The sequence below is a fragment of the Quercus robur genome, chromosome 8, assembly GCF_932294415.1.
Source record: "Quercus robur chromosome 8, dhQueRobu3.1, whole genome shotgun sequence".
Taxonomy (NCBI): Eukaryota; Viridiplantae; Streptophyta; class Magnoliopsida; order Fagales; family Fagaceae; genus Quercus; species Quercus robur.
Genome location: NC_065541.1, coordinates 6507425 through 6530711, shown reverse-complemented (window position 1 = coordinate 6530711; position 23287 = coordinate 6507425). Strand labels below are relative to the sequence as shown.

The following is a 23287-nucleotide window of genomic DNA, read 5'->3' as shown; positions in this document are numbered from 1 at the left end:
TACAAGAATGACCCAAAAACCATGACAGACGTTCTCTACAGGGCTACCAAGTACATGAATGTAGAAGATGCACTACTGGCCCGCGAGGAAAGGCCTAAGAAGAGGGAAAGGCAGGAAGACACGAGACAAGACAGGGGGCGAAAGGTCGCTAAAATCGGGGATCGACGTGATGAAAAGCGCTCCAGACCCCCCACTGGAAGGTTCACCAATTTCACCCCGTTAACCGCCCCAATCGACCAAGTATTGATGCAATCAAAGATGAAGGAGCATTGACTTTCCCTGGAAAGTTGAAGGGAGACCCCAACAAAAGACCGAGAGACAAGTATTGTCGCTTTAACCGGGACCACAGGCACGACACAGCTAACTGCTATGACCTGAAGCAGCAGATTGAGGCCTTAATCAGGCTGGGGAAACTACAGATGTTCGTCAGCAGGGAAAGAACTGATACGCCGGAAGAACAGGCTCCACGAAGGGAGAACAACCGCCCTAGACCACCCATAGGAGACATATGAATGATCGTAGGGGGCACAACTGCAGCCGGATCTTTCAAGAAAGCTTGCAAAATCTACCTCAGGATGGTCCATAGCGTCTAACTCACAGGATCCGTACCAAAGATGCCGTGGATAGATAATCCTGTCATAAACTTTTCAGAGGATGACGCTCGGAGGCTTCACCATCCTCATGATGACGCGCTAGTAGTCAGCTTGCAGATTGGAGATTATAATATGCATCGAGTCCTTGCTGACAACGGCAGCTCAGCAGACATCTTGTACTATCCAGCATTCCAGCAGATGAGGATTGACAATGAACGATTGTCCCCAACGAACGCCCCACTCGTAGGATTTGGGGGTACGAAGGTCTTCCCTTTGGGCGCAATAACGCTAGCTGTGACGGCAGGTGACTATTCTCAGCAGATCACTAAGGAGATAACGTTTCTCGTAGTCAACTGCTCGTCCGCTTACAACGCCATCCTCGGGCGACCCACTCTCAATTCCTGGAAGGCGGTAACCTCAACATACCACCTAATGATCAAATTCCCGACGGAATATGGGGTAGGAGAACTGCGGGGGAATCAAGTAGCAGCACGAGAATGCTATATCGCCATGTTAGAGATGGAGGATCAGCAGCAGACGATGTGCATCGGAAAACAGCGAGCATTAGCAGAGCCGGTTGAAGAGCTAGAAGAAGTAAGACTTGACGACACACGGCCTGAATGAACGACTAAGATTGGCACACTAGCCAGTTGGCCCGTACGCCAGAGACGATCACAACTTTCTTAAGAAATAACCAAGACGTTTTCGCCTGGAATCATGAAGACATGCTGGGAATTGACCCATCGGTCATGGTCCACAAGTTGAATGTGTCGCCCTCCTTCCATCAGTCCAGCAAAAGAAACGAGTCTTCGCCTAAGAGCGGGATAGGGCCATAGCCGAGGAAGTTCGGAAGTTATTGGAGGCAGGTTTCATCCGGGAAGTATATTATCCCGACTGGCTGGCGAATGTAGTTATGGTTAAAAAAGCCAACGGAAGCTGGAGGATGTGCGTAGATTTCACGAACCTCAACAAGGCTTGTCCCAAAGATAGCTACCTGCTCCCACAGATAGATACCCTTGTGGATTCGATTGCAAGACACTAGCTCCTCAGCTTCATGGACGCTTTCTCTAGCTACAACCAGATCAGGATGGACGAGTCTGATCAGGAGAAAACCTCTTTCGTCACAAGCCAGGGATTGTTCTGCTACAAGGTGATGCCTTTTGGACTCAAAAATGCTGGAGCAACATACCAAAGGCTAATGAACAAGATGTTTGCACATCAGATTGGCAGGAACGTTCAGGTTTATGTTGACGACATGTTGGTTAAAAGCGTGCACGAAGAAGATCACCTAGAAAACCTTAGAGAAACATTCGATACGCTTCGATCGTTCAACATGAAGCTGAATCCGAACAAGTGTGCGTTCGGAGTAACTGCGGAAAATTTTTTGGGTTACATGGTATCCCAAAGAGGAATAGAGGTCGACCTGGAGAAGGTGCGAGCAATAATGGAGTTGGAACCACTAAGGACGGTCAAGGAGGTCTAAAATTTAAATGGGAAGATCACAGCACTAAACAGGTTCGTTTCAAGGGCGATGGATAGGTGTTTGCCATTCTTCCGCACTCTGAAAAAGTCATTTGAATGGACAGATGAATGCCAAATGGCTTTCAACGACTTAAAGACGTATCTCTCGTCTCCACTACTGCTTAGTCTGTCCATACACGAAGAGGAACTCTACCTTTATTTGGCAGTCTCAAGTGCCGCAGTAAGCGCAACCTTGGTAAGGGAGGAGGATGGGATACAGAAACCCGTCTACTTTACCAGCCGTGCGCTCCGTGGAGTAGAAGAGAGGTACCCTCAGATGGAGAAGTTGGATTTCACGTTAGTAATTGCTGCACGGAGACTTAAGCCATACTTCCAGGCGCATACAATCGTTGTCTTAACGGACAAGCCACTAAGAAAAGCCATGCATAGCCCAGAAGCAGCAGGAAGGATGGCCCTGTGGGCAATAGGGCTAAGGGAATTTGACATCCAGTACCGCCCGCGGACGGCCATAAAAGGACAGGCAGTAGCTGACTTCATTGCCGAGTTCACACTCGGGAGGGACCAGTTGGTAGAAAAGAAGGAATAGTGGAGTATCCACACAGACAGATCCTCAAACAGACGAGTCGGAGGAGCCGGAGTAGTAATTAAAACTCCGTAGGGGGACACGATACAGTGCATGATCCGACTGGATTTCCCAACAACCAACAACGAGGCAGAGTATGAAGCCTTGGTCGCGGGGCTAGACCTTGCAAGGGCTGCGGGTGCAAAAAGCATAATTATCCACTGCGATTCACAAGTGGTAACAAGTCAGATCAATGGCAACTATGAGTGCAAGAACGATAGAATGAAGAGATATTTGGAAGAAGTGAGGTACTGAATCAACAGCCTTGAAGTCGAATTCATTCAAGTCCCAAGGGAAGAGAACGAATGGGCCGACCAACTAGCAAAAGCTGCATCAGCCGAATTCATGCTGGTTCCCAAATAGGTATTATCATTCGTCCAAATATCTTCACTTATCGATGATGGGACAAATATGCAGGTGGTGAACTCTGAACATAATTGGACCACGCCATTGATCTCCTACCTAAGGGACGGGGTGTTACCAGAGGAAAAGGGCGCTGCAAGGAAGCTGAAGGTCCAAGCGTCACGGTTCGTGCTGATGAAGGATGTCGTATATAAAAGGGGCTTCTCTCGACCTTACCCAAGGTGTTTGTGCCAAGAAGAAGCAGACTATATGATGAGAGAAGTACATGAGGGTATCTGCGGAAACCACTCAGGCGCACAATCACTGGTACACAAATTGATCCGAGCAGGATACTACTGGCCTACAATGATGAAGGATGCGCAAGCTTATGTCCAATCTTGCAACAAATGCCAGAGGTTCAGCAATTTCATAAGGCAGCCGTCCGAAGAGTTGACACCTATGACGGCACCCTGGCCGTTCGCACAATGGGGACTTGATATTATGGGTCCGTTTCCGACGGCTATCCGGCAGCTGAAATTCTTGGTCGTCGGCATAGACTACTTCACTAAATGGGTCAAGGCAGAAGCTTTAGCCACCATCATGGAGAAAAAATTCCGAAGTTTTGTCTAGAGAAATATCATTTACAGGTACGGGATACCCAGGGTATTGGTCTCTGACAACGGAAAACAGTTCGACAACAGCATGTTCAGAGACTTCTGCGCGGAGCTAGGGATCAAGAATCACTACTCGTCACCCGCACACCCACAGGCAAACGGGCAAGTTGAGGTCACGAACAGGTCCCTGCTCAAAATAATCAAGACCCGTCTTGAGGGGGCAAAGGGTATTTAGCCAGACGAACTACCTAGCATCCTATGGGCATACCGGACCACAGCGAGAGAACCTACTGGAGAAACCCCATTCTGACTCGCATATGGAGCCGAAGCTGTCATTCCTGCAGAAGTGGAGCTCACGAGTTACTGGGTGGAGAGCTACGACGAGAATACGAACAAAGTGGGTATGCGCCTCCAGCTTGATCTACTGGAAGAAGTCAGGGCAATAGCAGAACAGAGGTTGGCGCGCTATTAGGATCTCATGGCGAAACACTACAACAACAAAGTGAGGCACAGGGACTTCCAGGTCGGGGACCTCGTACTACGGAAAGTAATGGGTGCCGCTAGAGATCCTTCACAAGGAAAACTCGGCCCCAACTGGGAAGGACCCTACAGGATCACGTCATGGCAAAGGAAGGGAACCTACCACCTCAAGACGATGGACAGACAAAAGCTGCAGCACCCTTGGAACACGGAGCATCTTCGGAAATACTACCAGTAGAGGAAAATATGGGGAACCGGCGATTTCCAAGTTTATTTTATTCTAATCTTTTAGCTACAATTTACTAGTATTTCCTTTTCACTTTTGCTACAATCTTTTTGTGCCTTTTTAAGCCCAAGGGGGCAGGTACTTTTTCGACAAATGCATTTTCTTTAAAGAAGAATATTCAGACACAACTTTGATTTTTCATATGGATGTTTATTACGAATGTATATTATACAGGCAACAAAATCAACAAAGTGGACGGATCGCTAAGGTGATGAAAAAACTGTCCACAAAGTGGAGGATCACCAAAATGGTGAAATTACAAGTCCATAAAGTGGACGGATCAGTAAGGTGATGAATAAACTATCCACAAAGTGGACGGATCACCAAAACGATGAACTAATTTACAAGTCCACAAAGTGGACGGATCACTAAGGTGATGAAAAACTGTCCTCAAAGTGGACGGATCACTAAGGTGATGAATAAATTGTCCACAAAGTGGACGGATCACTAAAACGGTGAACTAATTTACAAGTCCACAAAGTGGACGGATCACTAAGGTGATGAAAAAACTGTCCACAAAGTGGACGGATCACCAAAACGGTGAAATTACAAGTCCACAAAGTGGACGGATCACTAAGGTGATGAATAAATTGTCCACAAAGTGGACGGATCACCAAAACGGTGAACTAATTTACAAGTCCACAAAGTGGACGGATCACTAAGGTGTTGAAAAACTGTCCTCAAAGTGGATAGATCACTAAGTTGATGAAAAAATTGTCCACAAAATGGACAGATCACCAAAACTGTGAACAAAATTACAAATCCAAAAGTGGACGGATTACCAAGACTGTGAAAAGTTGACGGACCACCTAGAGGATGTCATACCTGTCCCCAAGGAAGACGGATCATCCAAATGGACGGATCAATCAACACAAAAAATAATAGAACTCCACACTGTGGACGGATTGAAGGTTGGCTAGAAATACACTCGGATAGACGAGTATTTTCTTAATCTCTCCTTCATGAGGAGGACGGATTTTTAAGAAAGTTCCAAACAGTAATAGAAAGCATAAAAATAAAGTATAGCATTAATAAACAGATAAAAAGCCCAGGGGGCAACTGTTTAATACAAAAAAGGACGGACGGATTGTTCTCAAAGTAAATTACAAAAAAGACAAGTAATATCAGTCTACCTTTTTGGGTCGGCAACTTGGGCATCCTTCGATGGGATTGATTCTCCGTCACCCTGAACCGCATCATCGCCAAATAGGTCGTCCGTATTCTCTGAAGCGACGGGCAGAGCAGATGTCTGATCTTGATCATTGACATTTATCATTGATACATTCAAGTCAGGTAGGCTTTTTTAAGCTGACGGAGTGCGTCATCGAAGCCTTGAAGGAACGATCCCCCCAGCTCTCTCAACAAAGCCTCGGAGTCTCGGTATTCATGGACAGCATCCTCCTTGGCTTGACGGAGCTTTTCCTTCAAGTCCTTAATTTCCTCGTCTTTAGCTTCCAAGGCCTTCCTAGCTTCCTCCGTCCTCTGCTCAAGCTCTTTCCTCGTCTTCTTTGATAGGTCGAACTTCTTCTCCATTGTGGACTTCCACTTATGAAGTTGACCAAGTTCGTCCTCCGTTTGCTCTGCCTTCGCCCGTACACGTTCCAATGCCGCCTCACGGTTTAGGCACCTGTCCATTAGGCCCTTCATCATAACTAAGGACTGAAATAAACAAGTTAAAAGGGTGTTAAACAAAAGGCTAAGAAAAGTTGACAGACGTAAATCGACGGATAAAGTTACCTGAGCAACAGCAAACAGACCCGTCTCCCCCATTGCCTCCATCGAATGATTGCCCAGGTCCTCATAATCCTCTGAGGAAATTATTGACGAAAGTTTCTCCAAGGCAAATTTGGAGTCATCACGGAGAAGAGGAGGAGGTTTTTCCTGGCTGGTGGACGGGGCCTTCATTAAGCCCTTGCCGGACCCTTGTTTCGCAGGGGTGATGGTCTTCGCACCCTCAGCCATCAAGCCTACAACGGGTTCCAAAGGAACCTTCTGCTGCTTATGTGGACGGTCCGACTTGGACGGCTGCTTCCTCTTCGCTGACGAAACCGTCCCCTTAGGAACCACAACCTTGCCCGTCTCCTTTTGCTTGACGGCCTGTGACCTTATCAGTGCCCTCCTCTTTGCGTCGTCCATTTTTGCAACACAGGATGGATGAAGCTATCAACATAAATTAAAACTACTTAAGAAAAGTAAAGTTGACGGACTTACATCTGTGAACTCTTTCGTCGTATTTGATGGCCTCACGGGTAGGTTCGGGACCGTCACAATACCAATGGATTGTTTTTGGATTTACCAACTTTGCCCAAGTCCGTTCTTCTGGCTTCGTCTTCTGGAAAATTCTTTCTAGGAAGCCGAACTCTTCAACGCTGACTTGGGGGCGCCGTCTACCTGCAGATGAAATAGACGGTTAGAGAAAACAGCCAAAGCTGACGAATGCAATATATCAAGCAAAATGTGACGGGTTCATACGAGATGAATGTAAAACACCCCAAGTTGTGTCGACGGGCATAAACTCCATCTCCCCTGGATGGCTCATCCATCCGTCACCCTCCATGAAGAAATAGCGACTCTTCCAGTCTCTATTTGAGTCTGGTGTTTCAAATATGACCTTCAGCAATAGGCTCCTACTGGCAAAACTATAAATTCCCCTTGACTTGTCAATCTCGTCTGGACGGTAGCAATGAAGGAATTTACGCACCGTCAGTCTCCGTGCACCGTCAGTCATTGCACCGTAGAGTATCTCCATGGCAATGAAGACCCTCTAGGCATTTGGGGATATCTGGTTGACGGACAGACCCAGGTACTTTAAAAGCTCTCTTTGCAGTCTACTTAGCGGAAATCTAAGCCCCGCCTTCAACATCTGTTCATATACTCCGACACCTTCCACCCCGTCGTAATAGCATTTCTCTAATATGTAGGGCAGACGGATTGGAATATAGTCCGGAATTTGAAAGTTGACCCTAAATGTGTTGAAGTGTTTCTCCTTAATGACGGAAGTAAATTTGTGCACCGTCCACTCTGGTAGCATGATGAACTCCCTAAGTCCATCAGCACAGACGACGGGTTCCGATGGTAGATCCTCGCTGTCATCAGACGATTCTTCTACTTCGACCATTTCCATATCCTCATTTATTGAGGACGAGGAAGAGGCGGACGGACTCCTCTCTTCGCTAGGACTCTCTTGGTCTTTATGACTGGACGGGTATACTTCCTCGTATTCCGTCCTGTCACGAACCATTGACTGGTTACTTAACGCACTAGACATTTCCTACAATGACGGCAAAACCTAAGATTGACGGATCTAAGAGTATTGACGGTTGTATAGGTCTGTCTAAATATAACTGCCAAATTCAAAAACTTGCATATAATAATAGCAATACTCACCATTCTTTGAAGTAACTGGAAGTTGACGGTTGTATGATCGACTGTTTTGTATGGGCGACGGACTGTTCTGACAAAGATGACGGTTGCGCTCTGACAATGTGTTTTGGCTGTGAAATGAAGAAATGAGGATTGAGAGGTGTAATATATATACCTGGAATGCACGGAAGACGAAGCGACGCTTCGATCCGATAGAAAACCCAATCAAAATGCGACACGTGGCATGCTCATAAATGCTTGGCTATCTGCCTTAGAAATAGTCGCAACCTGTCTTCTCCTAGAAAACAGTCAACTTTAGTAATCATATGGCACCGTCCTAAATTTTCTCTGTCCGTGAAATCCAAACAATATCTAACCGTCACCCTAAGGGTTCGACTATATAAGAGTTGACGGACCCATAGGGTGAAGGGGGCAGCTGAAGGGGCAAAATTCAGCTCAATGGACTTTCACGACATTGGGCCTGATGGATCCGAGCCCATGGGCCGGCAACGGTAGAGCCCAGTGGCCTAGAGTAGTTCCATACTCTTGGCGCGCACGTGTGGTCTCCAAGGAAACTAGAAACCTAGCGCAAGGAAGATTTCGGAAAATACGCGCACTGATCCCCTCTACAAGGAAATGTCTTGTCCATCACGTTTGGGATTACTCAAGGGGATTCCCATAAGGAAAAGACTTCTAGTCCAAGGAAGAGAAGCCAACTTTCTTCTACTATAAAAGCTACAATACTCTCGCAAATCAAGGTACGCATAATTTACCCTTTTCAGCACTCTAGAGTTGAGAACAGTTCTAATTTGACCATCGGAGGGTATTTGGTCGACACCATACCGGTGCCCACGGCGAGATCACTTTTTTTCTTCTTGCAGGTTGTTAGCTGGAGCGAGCGTGGATTGTGTTGCTCACTGGTGATTTTACGGCATCATCAGTTTCCTTGCAGATCAAATTTTTGTCTACCATATTACTCAACAACAAAATCAGCCCGTGGTGTGGGAGAGAAGGTTAAAGATTGCAAGGCAGATTGCTCATGCAATTTCATATCTCCATGCCCATGGCCCATGGCTTATCACATCTGGATACATAGATGTGGCAGAGTTCACAGGCAACGTTAAATATTAAAGAAGCAATATGGCAGTGTTTGAAGCTAAACACTAGGTCTCATATTGAGTCTTGGAATAAACTCAGATTCAAATAGCTGGTTCTGTTTTAGTTTGTCTGGTTCTTATGAGTCCTCAGCTTAGCTGCTGGTGTGCAGATAGTCTGCTGTGTATTCTGCGTACCGATTCTTGATATGTTTCTTTAATAAATTTCTCCCATTTCTAAAGAGACAAAAATGTTAGACATGTAGTTACAATTTGGCATGAATTAACAAATGTCAAATGAACTTGTTTTTGCCATCATTTTAAAAAAGAAAAGAAAAAGGACCAAAACGTAAATACCCCTAAATATATTGGTGGAAAAGATGCTTTTGCCATCTTTTAAAATATTTTAAAAGATGGAAAACCTCATCAATCTAAGTTGAATTTTGGGGAAATTGCAATTAGAGCATCTTTAGCAGAATCAACAAATTTTTGTACTGTTTGGAGAATGAACAGTGACTTTTACCTTTATCTACCTATTTTTTCAAATACACTTTCCAACAGACTCTCTATCTCATTCTTTATCTCATTTAAATATTATTTCTTCATTCATTATTTATTATTTTTTTAACAACTACACATTTTCCAACATTTTTTTATTCAACACCCAATTATTATAATAGAAAAAAAAAGATTTGAAGAATGAACAGTAGCTCATTAGACTTGATGAGCTACTGTTCATTAGCAAAAAACAATTTGATGTATAGAGAGGCTGTTGGAGACCCTTTTTTTGCTCTCACTCTCTATTATAGAGAGTATTTTGCACCATTGGAGATGCTCTTAACCCACCTGTGGTTTGACCGGTTTTAACTAAGCTACTTATGTTTTAAAAAGTGTCACTTAACTCACCTAAGGTGCTCTCCGTTTGACCTCTGTAATCCACCTCTCCCTTGTCACCGTTAAAAATAGGAGTAAATGTGTCTTTTTAATTATATTTTATGTCTCTCTCCTTCTTCTTCTTCTTCTTAACATAAAACATAAAAGAAAAATATCAAAAAACAAGTCAAGATAAAATTTGTTTCATCATTTTTCATATACATAATTCGCACAAAGTTTTACAAAAGAGGGTAGACAAAGCAAAAAAACCCTCTCTCTAAAACTCTAACCCTCTCTCTTTTGCTGGGTTCTCTAAAAAAAACCCAGATTTGCAAGTAAAAGAAAAATCTGCCAAAAAAAAAAAAAAAAAAAAGAAAAAGAAAAAAAGAAAAAAAGAAAAAAGAAGCAACCTAGCAAATCCAACACCACAATCAACTCACTTAACCATCAAATCATAACCTCACCAAACTACCACCTCCAACACCACCACTGCTGTTAGCCATCGCCCAAAACCCCAGACCGGGATGCAAAAACAAAGAAACAAGAAAAACCTTGCAGAAAAAAATCTTAAAAAAAAAAAAAAAAAAAAAAAAAAGCAATCTAACATATCCAACACCACAACCAACTCATTGAACCATCAAATCATAGCCTCACCAAGCTACCACCTCCAACACCACCACTGCTGTTAGCCACCACCCAAAACCCCAAACCGGGATGCAAAAACAAAGAAACAAGAAAAACCCAACAAAAAAACTGCATAAAAGAACATATCCAACACCATAGCCAACTCACTGAACCAAGAAGAAGAAGAAGAAGAAGAAGAAGAAAAGAAAAAAAGAAGAAGCAATCTAACATATCCAACACCATAGCCAACTCACTGAACCATCAAATCATAGCCTCACCAAACTACCACCTCCAACACCACCACCACCATTGTTAGCCACCGCCCAAAACCTCATACCGGGAAGCATAAACAAAGAAACAAGAAAAATGAAATCGTGAGATCGACTGAGCAATAGAGCAACTTGATTGTTTAGATCGATTGAGATCGAAGCAGCGGAGACTGGTGGATTCAAATTTTCTAAGGTTAATGGATTTGTGGGTTCGAATTTTCTGAGTTGGTTTAAATTTCCTTATGGTTGGTGGGTTCAAATTTTGTGGGTTTAATGGATTTGTGAGTGTAATGGTTTTTCCTATTGTGAGTTGTTAGGATTTGGCATATTTGTTCTATCTATGGCTTCAAAAGAAGGTGGAGAATCTTTTGGGTTTCTTTCAATCAAAAAAAGAAAAAAGAAAAAAAAAACATGGGTTCCTTTTATTTTCCCTTGTTGTCTGGGTTCCTTTTTGTTGGTAGTATATACATCAAGAGGGAACCAATTATTGTGTCGATTGAACAAGATTCAGGTCACGACATGAGATTTGGGTTTGAAGATTTGATTTCTAAAATGGTGAGAGAGAAGTTGTTCTTCAATATGTTGCTTCTAATTCTGTTTCTATTGTGGCTTATATAGTAAAAGAGATTTTTTAATGGAAATGGCAGAGGTAGGTAACAGGTGTCTAACGGAAGTCACTTCAAGTGGGTTAAGTGATAACTTTTAAACGACAGGTGGACACTTTTAAAACAGGCCAAACCACAGGTGAATAAAGTGCAATTTCCCCTTGAATTTTTCTTGCTCAACAGAATCTCATACTTGACTTAGTTGTTGTTTATTTATTTATTTATTTTTAATTACAATCATTCGGGGAGAGAAGAATATAAAATAATATTTCTTATGTTTATTTTTTGATAATTTGTTAGTTGGTGGAAGGATTGCGTGTTCCTCACGTTCATACAATCATACTGAGACATCGATTCAAATCCTTCCACCCAACTAACAAATTATCAAAAAATAAACAAAAAAAATTATCAAAAAAAGAAAGAAAAGAAAAGAAAAGAAAAAGAATGAAAGAGGGCAAACGTCTAAAGGTGAAATGTGATTCGTGAATGGAAACACGCAATCTTGGTCAAAGTAAAATTTACCACGCATTATAGAGAGAAGTTAGCTAAATACAATTGTCATACGAAACATAGAGTTGGTGGCACTGCCTGCACAGCTAACTTAATTACTTTTGTAAGTTTGTTTACTTCCAATATATGATCATTGAGCGCCTGCGGCAACTGGGTAATAAGGAAGTCTCTACTTTGTATGAGATCTTTTGAATTTTTATTTTGGTGGGTGGCAGGAGAAAGAGGGTAATAAGAGATTAGCATACTTTCATGCTATGTGGAGTTGGTGGAGAGATTGTCTGTTTAGAATGAGTAAGAAAAGTGAGGAAAGAAAGGAAAAAGAAAGAAGAGAAAGAGCGTTTATTGAGAATGGAAGCAAGCTATTGGAGAAGCTGATTGTCACTTGCAATGACAAGTCTATTCCCATTCGTAGCTTCTCTGCTCAAGAGCTCCAACTAGCAACCAACAACTATAAAAATCCTCTGAGAAAGCTTTGGTACAAGGGTTATCTTGAAGGAAGAAGTTTTTTTGTTAAGCCAATTCCTGACAATAAAATATGGGCTGATTTTGCCATTAATGATCTAGTAATGTCTGCACAGATGAGCTCTCATAAAAATGTATTAAAGCCTGTAGGGTGTTGTCTCGAGACTCAATCTCCCATTTTAGTGTATGAATCTGCTATGAATGGTTTCCTTATGGATAGAATTTTCGTGTCCCATGATACTCGACAACAACATCAGCCCATGGAGTGGTCCAGCAGGTTAAAGGTTGCAAGGCAGATTGCTCATGCTATTTCGTATCTTCATACCGCTTTCTCTAGGCCCGTCATCCACATGGCTATACATATGCGAAATATCTTATTAGATGAACATGATGTTCCGAAATTGGACCACTTTTTTTATTCAGTATCAATCCCTGAGGGTGAAATAGACGTGGAAGTTTATGATGGCCTTTGGAATGTATACTTCAACCCCCCTGAATTGGAAGGAACGGGCAAGGTAACTGAAAAATCGGATGTATATTACTTTGGTGAGCTCCTTCTAGAGCTTTTAACTGGAGAGAAATCATATAATATAACTCGATTAGAAACTGATAAATATTCAAGCTTAATAGCATACATTCATACATGTGCTCAAGCTTGTTGCATAAATGAGATTGTGGATCCTGCAATCTATTCCGGGAAAGGAGATGTTAGTTTAAAGCAGCAATTACAAGCTGTGCTGGACCTTGCCTTGACATGTACAGAGGAGGATCCACAGAGAAGGCCGACTATGGTGGATGTGACCAAAGAACTCAGACGGATTGAGAGGTTTGTTCTATGATTAATTATTTAATCAGTTTGTTCATCCAAGTTCCTTTCAAACTATCAATTGTTACTGTTAGACGTGTTTACCAAAATGATTTCGTCTCATGCAATGTTGTTTTTCTTGGAAAATAATATGGGTTGCTGTTAGCATGAGGTCTTGCAAGTCGTGCAATGCAAATTACTCTTGGCTACAGAGTCTCCACATCCAAATACAGAGATTTGCAAGAGTTCACAATGTCAATGTTAAATCTAGGCAATAATACAGTGTTTGAAACTAGACAGTAGATCCTGTATTGAGTTTTGTAAAGGTGTTAGGAATTCAGTTTCAAAGAAAATGTTGTGATGCAGTTGGGGAATAGATGGTTCTGTTTTAGTATGTCTGGTTTCCCATGTCTTAGCTTAGTTTTCTGTTACGTGGCTAGTCTAATGTTTTCTGTGCACTAATTCTTGATTTGTTTGTCTCTTTAATAAATCTCGCAATCATAAAAAACTGATTTGGTTTTTTTTTTTTTTTAAAATCTCTCTCAATCATATGAAAAATAAAATGGAGCTGCTTAATAATCATGCAGCAGGTTCACATTATTTCATATCCAACTATTTTAGGCACAACAACAGGCATAACTCAGTTGATTTTCAAAAGGCTTCCTGATACATAATGGGTCAAAGGTAGGAGATCAAAATGTAAATCCAAGCAAGATAGTTAGTATTCATTGTTACTGTCACATCTTGGGAGATACTTTGAGAGTCATACTATTTACAGTATAAATAATGATTGACACCATTCAGTTAGACACATTTTTCCTTCTGATAAATAGTGTTTAAATCATTTGTGTGAATTAGGTAACAAATTCATTGAATAACTTATTGCCTCACATTTCGTCATAATAACTGGTATAATTGCATTTAAAAGATTCTGGTAGTAATGTGAAACACAATCGCTGAGCTCTCCATGGACTAACAACTTGGTTTTGAACAAACCTGCCAGCACGGCTGCACTTAGTCCATTGGTATTTGGTAAGCATGTCACCCCAATTTATATACCAATGACCCTCTGACCTCTGTGGTAGTCTTCTAAGAAGTCCAAGTGAACAGAACGAGCACAATTGGCTAGTGAGAACTGAGGAAGGCTTTACTTTCCATGAGATCCTTTGAATCTTTATTTTGGTGGGTTGCAGGAGAAAGAGGGTAAAGGGTTAGATTCTGAGCTCACGTTTAAGTTATGCAGGGTTTCTGATGAGATGGTTTCTTTAAAATGAGTAAGAAAGCCGAGGAAAGAAAGGAAAAAGAAAGAGCGTTCCTTGAGAATGGAAGCAAGCCACTGGAGAAGCTATTGTATCTTGCAACGGCAAGCCTATTTTCATCCATAGCTTCTCTGCTCAACAACTATCATAATCATCAGGGAATTTATTGGTTCAAGGGTTCTCTTAAAGCAATTTACTGACTGGAAATTTTCAGCCAATTTTGTCATCAATGATTTAGTGATTTCTGCACAGATGAGCACTCACAATAATGTATTAAAGCCCATAAAAGATTTGAAGGGGAGAAGTTTATAGGTCCTGCTATTTAAATTTGTCTTGGCTGCCATGGTTTATCACATCTGAATACAGAGTTCACAAGGGTAATGTTAAATCTGAAAGAGGCAATATTGCAATGTTTGAACGGAAATAGATCATCCAACTCAATCTATTTCTATTGACAATATGATCTCAATCGTCCTTGTATACACATTTGAATGAAATACATGTAGCCTCAAGAAGAATGAAACAAAAAAACAAAAAAAAAATCTGTATTCTGACAAAGAGAGATGTGCCTAATCTTGCTCTAGTAAGTATGAAACAAAAATTATCATTATCCTAACAGATGTGCCTAATCTGGTGTTGGTGCTCCAGTATGTCATAATCTGCTCACACAAAAAATCAGAATGCACCTTCTAAAGGAGATAAACACTGATATACATTACCAAAATTAAATACTGTTAGGTTAAGATAGCTTGACCCCAATTAATTAATTCAATTACCCAAGTTGATTAATTGGGTTCAATTAATCAAATACAACTAGAATGGAATGGTGGGTTGATTTATCAATACATGTGTTTTTTTTTGGTTTGATAAACATTAAGTGGTGGGAAGAATAAACTTCATTACTTTTCATAAGTTTTGAAGTGATATTTGTTATGATTTGTGATTTTTTTTTTTGAATTGATTAATGTAAAATAAAATGGTGTCTATAGTGAGTTTATATGAAAACTACATTATATAATTGAATTGATTTTGATTCAATATCTGTCTTCCTTTTTTTTCTTTTTCCCCTTAAACTACACTCTTAGATACCATTTAGAGGACAGAAAAACAGCGAGTCGAAGATTGAAGAAGTTTGATTTTTTTAATTTGATTTTGATTGTCAATTTTTCAATTTGATTTTTTTTTTTTTTCAATTAGTTTGTTCTGGGAATAGGAACAATTAAATAGGAATGTTGATTGAAATCACTAGTAGACAAATAACTTGCGGAGAATGACTTAGTTTTGGTTGATTAGTAGTTTGGATTTGTTTTGATTAACGTTTTTGGAATCCATTTATATATATATATATATATATATATATGGGTATGTTGTTCCTTGGGGAAGGTTACCATGTAAATTTTAAGGATTTCTCTGTCTTTCGGCATTGATAATGATTACTGATATAGATACTCTTATGCTATGCGTGCATCAACTTTTATATGTTTATCCAAGTCAATGATATGGACATGCAGCACCATGACAAAGATAAGATAATCATGGCCTTTTATGAATCAAGTTCTAATTCAATAAAAAACAATATATCACATGTATTAATCACGGCACACATGAATAAATCTAATACTTATGCAAAAAAAATTACTGCAAAATTTTTAATATGAAGAAAAGAACTTTTCTTTCATTCTAAAACACAATTAACACATTAGTGCTGTTTTGTTCTCAAAGCAAATTGACCTGTAAAATTGTTATGATTTCATTAATTTTTTTCCCACCTTTTCCCAGTAACCAAATAGATTGTTAGAGTTCTCTTTTTTCTTTTTTTTTAGGCTATGCTTTGTAGCAAATTTGGCTTATTTGTGTTTGTATAGTTTTACAATTCAGTCTGCCTCTAAGATTACATATAGTCTTAGTTTTGCGAAATTTGAGTTTCTATTAGTCATATTTCTATAACTACTAAATTTAAGTCCAAACCGAGTTATATATATATGGTTTGTGGTCTCTAGCTTTTTTTCCTACAAAACAAATACATATGTATAGTTTTAAGTTTGACTAAACCATGTTTCAATAGATTTTCATACTATACGTATTTTTTTAATTTATAAATTGACATTAAATGTAATTTTTCTCTTTAGTTAAATATGGATGATAGAAAGGTTCTAGCAAATGTGAAGATGAGAGACATACTTTGGTTTATGGTGGTTGACTATTTCAACAATTACATGTTGGTGCATACACATGTATAGAAGGAAATCTATTTATGTGGGTGAGGTTGAACCAACATATATCGAAGACTAAATTATATAATGGATTGAATAGTGTGATTAGAATCCTAACTTTGAATAAGAAAAATATTTGAAGAGGAATGAGACTAACTTATTACTAAAAATTTTATGATATTATGATTTTGTTTAGCTATTTTATAGAGTTATCTTAGAAGTTTTATCATATCATGTTTATATTATTAGATTATGATAGTAGTAGGTTTAAGCAATAAGTGAAAATTGTAGTACCATACTAATAGAAATTATTTATAATTCTTTGATTCTATACCTATAATTAAAGGATTTTACATATTTTTCCATAATTAATTTTTTTCCCTATGTTATATGCTTAATAATCAATGTTGTTTGTTCTCTAGAATTGGTTTTTTGTTTAATTTTGCTTTCTCTTTCATTGTATTTGATAGATAGTATACCTACAAAAAACATAAATGAGTGTCTTATCTTAAGTTCATTGTCTTCTCATACATAACCATCTAGTGAATGGATAGAGTATGGAGAATATGTGTCTAAAATTAATGAGAAAATTTGTGGTTTATATGTATTTATGATTTTTTTTTTTAGTTTCTTATCAAGCTTCTAAGATACTTTTACTTTGTGCAGTATATAAATGTTAGGGTTGAACGGAATCTACAAAGGTCTATATTTATTCCTCACAACAAGGACATGATAGGCGGAAAATAAAAAGGGGAAACGATATTTGACTGATTGTAAGGGAGCAGGAACAAAAAGAACATCTGAGATATGAAATGAGCTGAGGTTGAATTAGCATCTTCAAACGCACTTGGTTGGATTGTTTTAGATTTAGATATTTGAGTTAGATTTGGTTTTAATGGGTTTAAAATAAATTTTGTTTTGAGTATTTGTATTAGATTTGGGTTAAATTAGTTTTTGGTATTTGCCTATGGTGTTTGTAATTAGATTTGTAAATGGAGATATGTGTTGGGTGTTTAGTACGTTGTAAAAGTGTATTTAAATATTATTAAAAAAATTCTTTTCTAATAAATGTAAATAAAAAGGTTCCCGCACATAGTGGGGGTAAATTTTGTTTCATTATATTTATGTTCCGTGAAAGGTGTGAACTTGAAATGAAATTTACTGGATTGGAAAGATACGTTGATTTATCAATACATGTGTTTTGTGATTGATAAAAATTAAATTTAGGGAAACAATAAATTTCATAATTTTTTTTGTAATTGTTGAGGTGATATTTGTTGTGATTGGTATATAATATGTAGAGTGAAGAAACATATACATTTTAAGGTATTAAAAATTAGTTTAGTAGCTTCATTGCATATTTGTACCCTTCTTGAGGTAAGATTTTTTTTTTTTAATCATGAAACCAAAAATAAATGCAGAAGAGTAACGGGACCATGAAAATCAACTAATTTGTGTTGTGTTCACATATTTCATCCCATGAAATGAAAGTTTGTCCAACTCTCTGATCGTATTCCACTTATCGATAGTGCGACATTATGACATGGTTTGGACAAATGTGTATGTATGTGTCTGCTTATAGATGATTTAAAATTGAACCATGGTAGAATATGGTTTTACATTGTGCACTAAATATTATCTCTACTTATATACCCAAAACAAAAACTATCCAACCAAATTACCCACCCCTAATTTTAAAAAGAAAAAGGAAGAAAAAAAAAAAAAAAAAAGCCCATAGGGGTTTCGGTGTCTTAATGGTAGTGGGTGGCCTGTATAACAAAGGTGGTGACCCCTTAGATTCCTATTTCTCTCTCTTTCAAATGTTTTGTCAGTTTCAGGTTTTTTTATTTTGGTAATATATAATGAAACAGTGCGTTTTATACAAAAATCCACAACATTTTTGTGTCTCTCTATCTTTCTTCAGGGCCTTATCTAGTTAGTTATTACTATTAGTCTTTAATTATTATTATTTTTTTGCTTTTTTAAAAATACTAAAATGACATGAAGAATAGAGAAAGGTGTGGTGTAAGTTTAGTAAATTAATGAGACATTAATAAGCTAACAGTAAAATAAGTTAATATGAACTTTTGGGTAACAATAAAAAAAATTTAATGAAAGAGGTAAAAAATAAAAAATGCTAAATGCAAAGTTAGAGCGTTACTTGGCAAGACCTCATGCACTCCCACATGAGATCTCTTCTTTATATATATATATATATATATATATATATATATTGATGATTATTCCTCTATAACTCCTAATCACTAATCAGCATGAGCCTAAAAAAACTTTGTGATAGGACTTTATCATACATACAAAATAAGCATAGATTTTTTTTATCTTTTTTTTTAAAGGATATTGCTATTGTGTTCATCCTTATAAGAATTTAAGCATAGATTTTTTTTATAAAAAAAATCTTTATTTAAATAAATAAATAAAAAAGGATATTGTTATTGTGTTCATCCTTATAAGAATTTAAGCACAAATTAAATTTTCATTATTTTTGACAATTTTTCTTTGATTCCTTTATAATTTATATATTGTGTTGGTTTAAATGAATTTTTTCTCAAACTTTCAAAGGATGAACTTTTGATAAGATGTTCAACTTTTATACACCAAGCATTGATTGTAAATCTTGTACATGAAACAAATCAAGATAAGAAATTAAGAATATGGTCCATTTTGGTTGACTTGATTTGTCTAGACATCAATTTTATCTCTTGCCAAAAGTCCAACTTTTAGGTGGAAGTTTCCTTGATTATTACTTGTATACAAAATTCCAAGATCATTAAATTGGAATAGGTCCCTTATTGACCTAACCAATTGGAATAGGATGAAATTTCTTCCCATCCATACTAAACGTTGTGTACACTCCAAATTTTTTCTGCATCTCATTATGATACATTATGGAAAGGTGTCATCCAAGTCCAACATGATTGAGAGTTGTAGTTGAGACTATGGCCCAGAAGCTTTACTATTCAATACTTTGCGAGAAAAATTAAACACTCATTTGATGTAATAGGAGACTATGGAATTTGACACTGTATACACTGGGGTTTGTTCTTGATGTTGTGAAATTGCTGTAGGTACTAAAAACTATAGGTTGATTAGTTGGCAAGTCATGTTCTTTAAACGTGAAAAGTCTACGATGGAAAACTTTTATGTTCCTACAATAAATGTTTTGGAGAGAAAATTGTTAGCCCCCTTATCCCATTGGGACCCCCTATTTATACAAAGGAAAAAGGGTCCAATATTCCTAAGTGTGACTTAGTTACATGGAATTTTTGTGCAATTGTGCCTACATTTCTTTTAAAAATTTCATTAAAATTTTAAACTCTAATTTGGTGATTTTATATGATTTTTGTGGTTTGATTTTGATTTGGTAAAGACATATTAGCCAAAAGAAATGAAGGTAGAGCTATTAAAGAAATCTATACTTTCATATTAGCAATTACCGATGGCCAATGCTGCATTGTCATTTGTGGTTGTGGAATGAATAAGCGGTATGTTGTTTGGGTGACTAATTGAGGCAAAGCAATTAACCATATTAAAAGGGATTAGCAACTTTTTCTTTCTCCTTTGCCATTTGTGGTATGTATATGCCTTTTTCACATATGCTCAAGTGAAGTACCCATTAGGATTTCCCTTAATTATGATAAACGTATTAATTTTTTTTTTAAAGGAAGTTCTATATTTATTGAATGAGATATATATATATATGTCGAGGGTCATGTAACTGAATTGGCACCTCTCCATACACAAAGTGTCTTGGGTTTAAGGGAGAAAATGTTCAAATTGTGGGAGTCAAGGAGAAAATGTTCAAGTTGCGGGGTTAGCATAGATACTGTAATTATTTCTAAAAAATATAAGAATTTGAAATATAAACATTTGATTGATGAGATAATTATAAATCTTTGATATTTTAGAGAGTTTGCGAACACAATAAATATATGAAAAAAAAATATAATTCAATAGTATAATTATCAAAATTCACATCTAATAAAAAGATATTAAATAGAATTGTAGTCAAACTTTGTTCTTTTTTAATAGAAAACAACTATTAATTTACAATAAATTTAGATAATGAGAGAATCTTAAAAAAAAAAAAAAAAAAAAAAGGGCTTTATGCCAAAAAGACTTAGACTAGTCGCATCTTGGGATTCATCAGTCAACATTAACTTCTTCCTTATTTTATCACATTTCAACAATCTTTAATGGCTTGGGGAGAAAGCTAAAAATGATAGTACAGGTACAGGCCAATTATTCAATTATTAAGGTCTTGGTCAATATATCTCAATTATTGAATCAGTTTTTTCTAGCGCATGTTTAGACTAAGCTTTTGAATGTTGGACCTTTATTGTAATGTCAATTTGAAAAAATGTCGCATAGCTATGACAGAGTCCAGGTACACCCCACCCAGCCTCAGGCAGAAAAGGCAATCCTTTGAAAAACTATATAAGGAGAAACAAGTCATGTTTTATTTAGCAAAAAAGTTGTCGTTGAAAGTGTGCCACATTTTTTTTTTTTTTGTTTTGTTTTATATATATATATATATATATATATGAGAAAAAAGTGTGCCACTTAACTAAGCAGAACGAAATGAGTACAAGATACAATTTGAATGCATGAGCACTTACAAAGTATAAGTCCTTTCCCTCCAAAAAAAAAAAAAAAAAAGCCCTTATTTTTGCAAGGTTAAGCGTGGTTTCATATTTAAAATGATACAAAAATTATGGTTTAAAAAGTGTTATGAAAATATGTGTTAAAAATACTTATAATTCAAAAAATGTGTTTGATACCATATTTCAAATAATATATTTTAAAATGTTAAAAAATATAATTGTATGTTTGGGATGTGTATGTGTTTTTTTTATATATAAAAAGTGATGATTGTTTGTATAGTAAAAGGATACTATTTTGTTTAAGAAGAGAGAGAAAAAAAAAGTTGAAGCTTGTGAGAGAGAGTTTGATTTTGTCAATGGGTCTCATAATTTTCAATTTATTTACAAAAAAGACATTCAGCAAAGTTATTTGAAAACTAAAAACTGATATGAATGAGTTCTCAAAATACATTTTTTCAAATACCTTAATTTAAGAATTATAACTTAAACACTCTCAATAAAAAATCCTTACCAAACACATTTTTTTAATCATAATTTTCAGTTTTTAAACACTGAAAATTGTTATTTGAAATATGCTACCTAACAAGCCATAAAGTACTCTTTTTAAGACTTACTAGTAAGTTGCCTGTGCGATGCACGGATAATGTTGTAATAGTTTATGCAATTTTTTTATGAAGAATACTGTATATATATTATAACATAGTAACAATTATAAATTGCAAACACATATTCATTATAATTATTTTGTTGAAGTAATCAGCAAAAAAGAATCAACTTTAGAGTAATATTGTATAATAAAAGTTGATAAAAGCATGGTAACATTCCATATTATTGATATTTATTTTGTGATGTAATAAAGAGCTTTATGGCGAAATTTTGTTTTTTTGTTTCTTGAATGCCTTGGTTTTTGAAGTATGTCGACACTTGTAAAGCATGTTGAGGGGTATGTTATCATCATCTGTTTCTTCATCTTCAGCGTTTGAAGTTTGCTCTATCCTTATTTGTTCAATTTGTGTGCTTTTATCATTTTCTCCTTTTGTTGCATCATTTGTGTTGATCATTGATGAAATGGCACTGGAAGATTCTTGGCTAGATCTTACAAAGTTTGTGCTGGCAGATTTGTTGTCGCTAAGATTTTGCATAGGTATCTGCATTCATATTAAATTTGAGCACGTTATTTACATCAGTATAGCGTAGAGAAAGAAATAATATAGCATACTGGCTTTTTTTTTTTTTTTTGGTTCCATACCTTTTTCTCATTTGAAGGTGCATCAAAAATCTTTGCAACTGTGTAATTTTCAAAACCATCCTTCAAATTGAATTCATTCAAGCGAAGTAGAAAAATGTATTGTCTTCCTAAAATTTTTTTAAGATCACGTGGGATTCCTTCTTCAATTTCAATCTGCATATTAGGAATTTTAATTTATATTATAATCTATAGTTTTACAATAAATTTAATAATTTAAATAAGTTGTACCTCGGTTTGTTTTTCAGCAAGATCTTTTGCAGATTTATTTAGGATTTTCTTAGCATCTCGATCAAATATGACAAAAGTTGTCTTGTCAGTTGAATCAAAAACTTCAATTTGAATCCTGTATCTGAAGTATTTTGCAATTGTATAGTAATTATAGTAAGAGGAATATGTTTATAAAAAAAATTTCAAACTTTGTAGTTAATGTGTGTGCCTCTAACCTTGGAATAGACAGATTTGTTTTTGTTTCACATTTTGCACACCAAAACGATCCTGATTGTGGTTTGACCTTCTTTCCACATAACATGCATGAAATATAATACCAACCCATTGTTGTATCAATGTTGCTTATTGTTGCAACACAATAGCAGTTAACATCCTGCAATGAATTTTGAAGGTAATATGTTTTTTTTTTTTTTTTTTTAAGTAAATGATGTGTTATTATATTTTCATGTAAATGATGAGTCTACTTTGAAATGATTAACAAACCTGTTTCGTAGGATCCCATTCAATGCATTTGAGCTGTGGTATTGTCTTCATATTGTTTGAAGAAAAATCCTCCTCTAAAAACTGTTTTGCATGTATTTTTGGTATTTCTTGTATAGGATCATGTTTTTTACCATTCCTATCATTGAATTTTTAAAAAGGAAAAAAGAATGTAAATGGTATTTTGTGAGATAAAAAATGTTATTTATCAT

At 37.0% G+C, this 23287-nt stretch overlaps 2 protein-coding genes across 2 annotated transcripts in view; both read left to right on the top strand.

The window, feature by feature from the left end:
* LOC126694350 (serine/threonine-protein kinase ZRK3-like) overlaps positions 1 to 23287 on the top strand; it is a 100172-nt gene that overhangs the window by 5415 nt on the left and 71470 nt on the right. The window lies entirely within an intron of this gene.
* Positions 11825 to 17512, top strand: LOC126694351 (serine/threonine-protein kinase ZRK1-like). The gene is made up of 2 exons (XM_050390586.1): positions 11825 to 13045; positions 17163 to 17512. The coding sequence occupies exons 1-2, from the start codon at positions 12012 to 12014 to the stop codon at positions 17167 to 17169; spliced, it is 1041 nt and encodes a 346-aa protein (XP_050246543.1). The 5' UTR covers positions 11825 to 12011; the 3' UTR covers positions 17170 to 17512.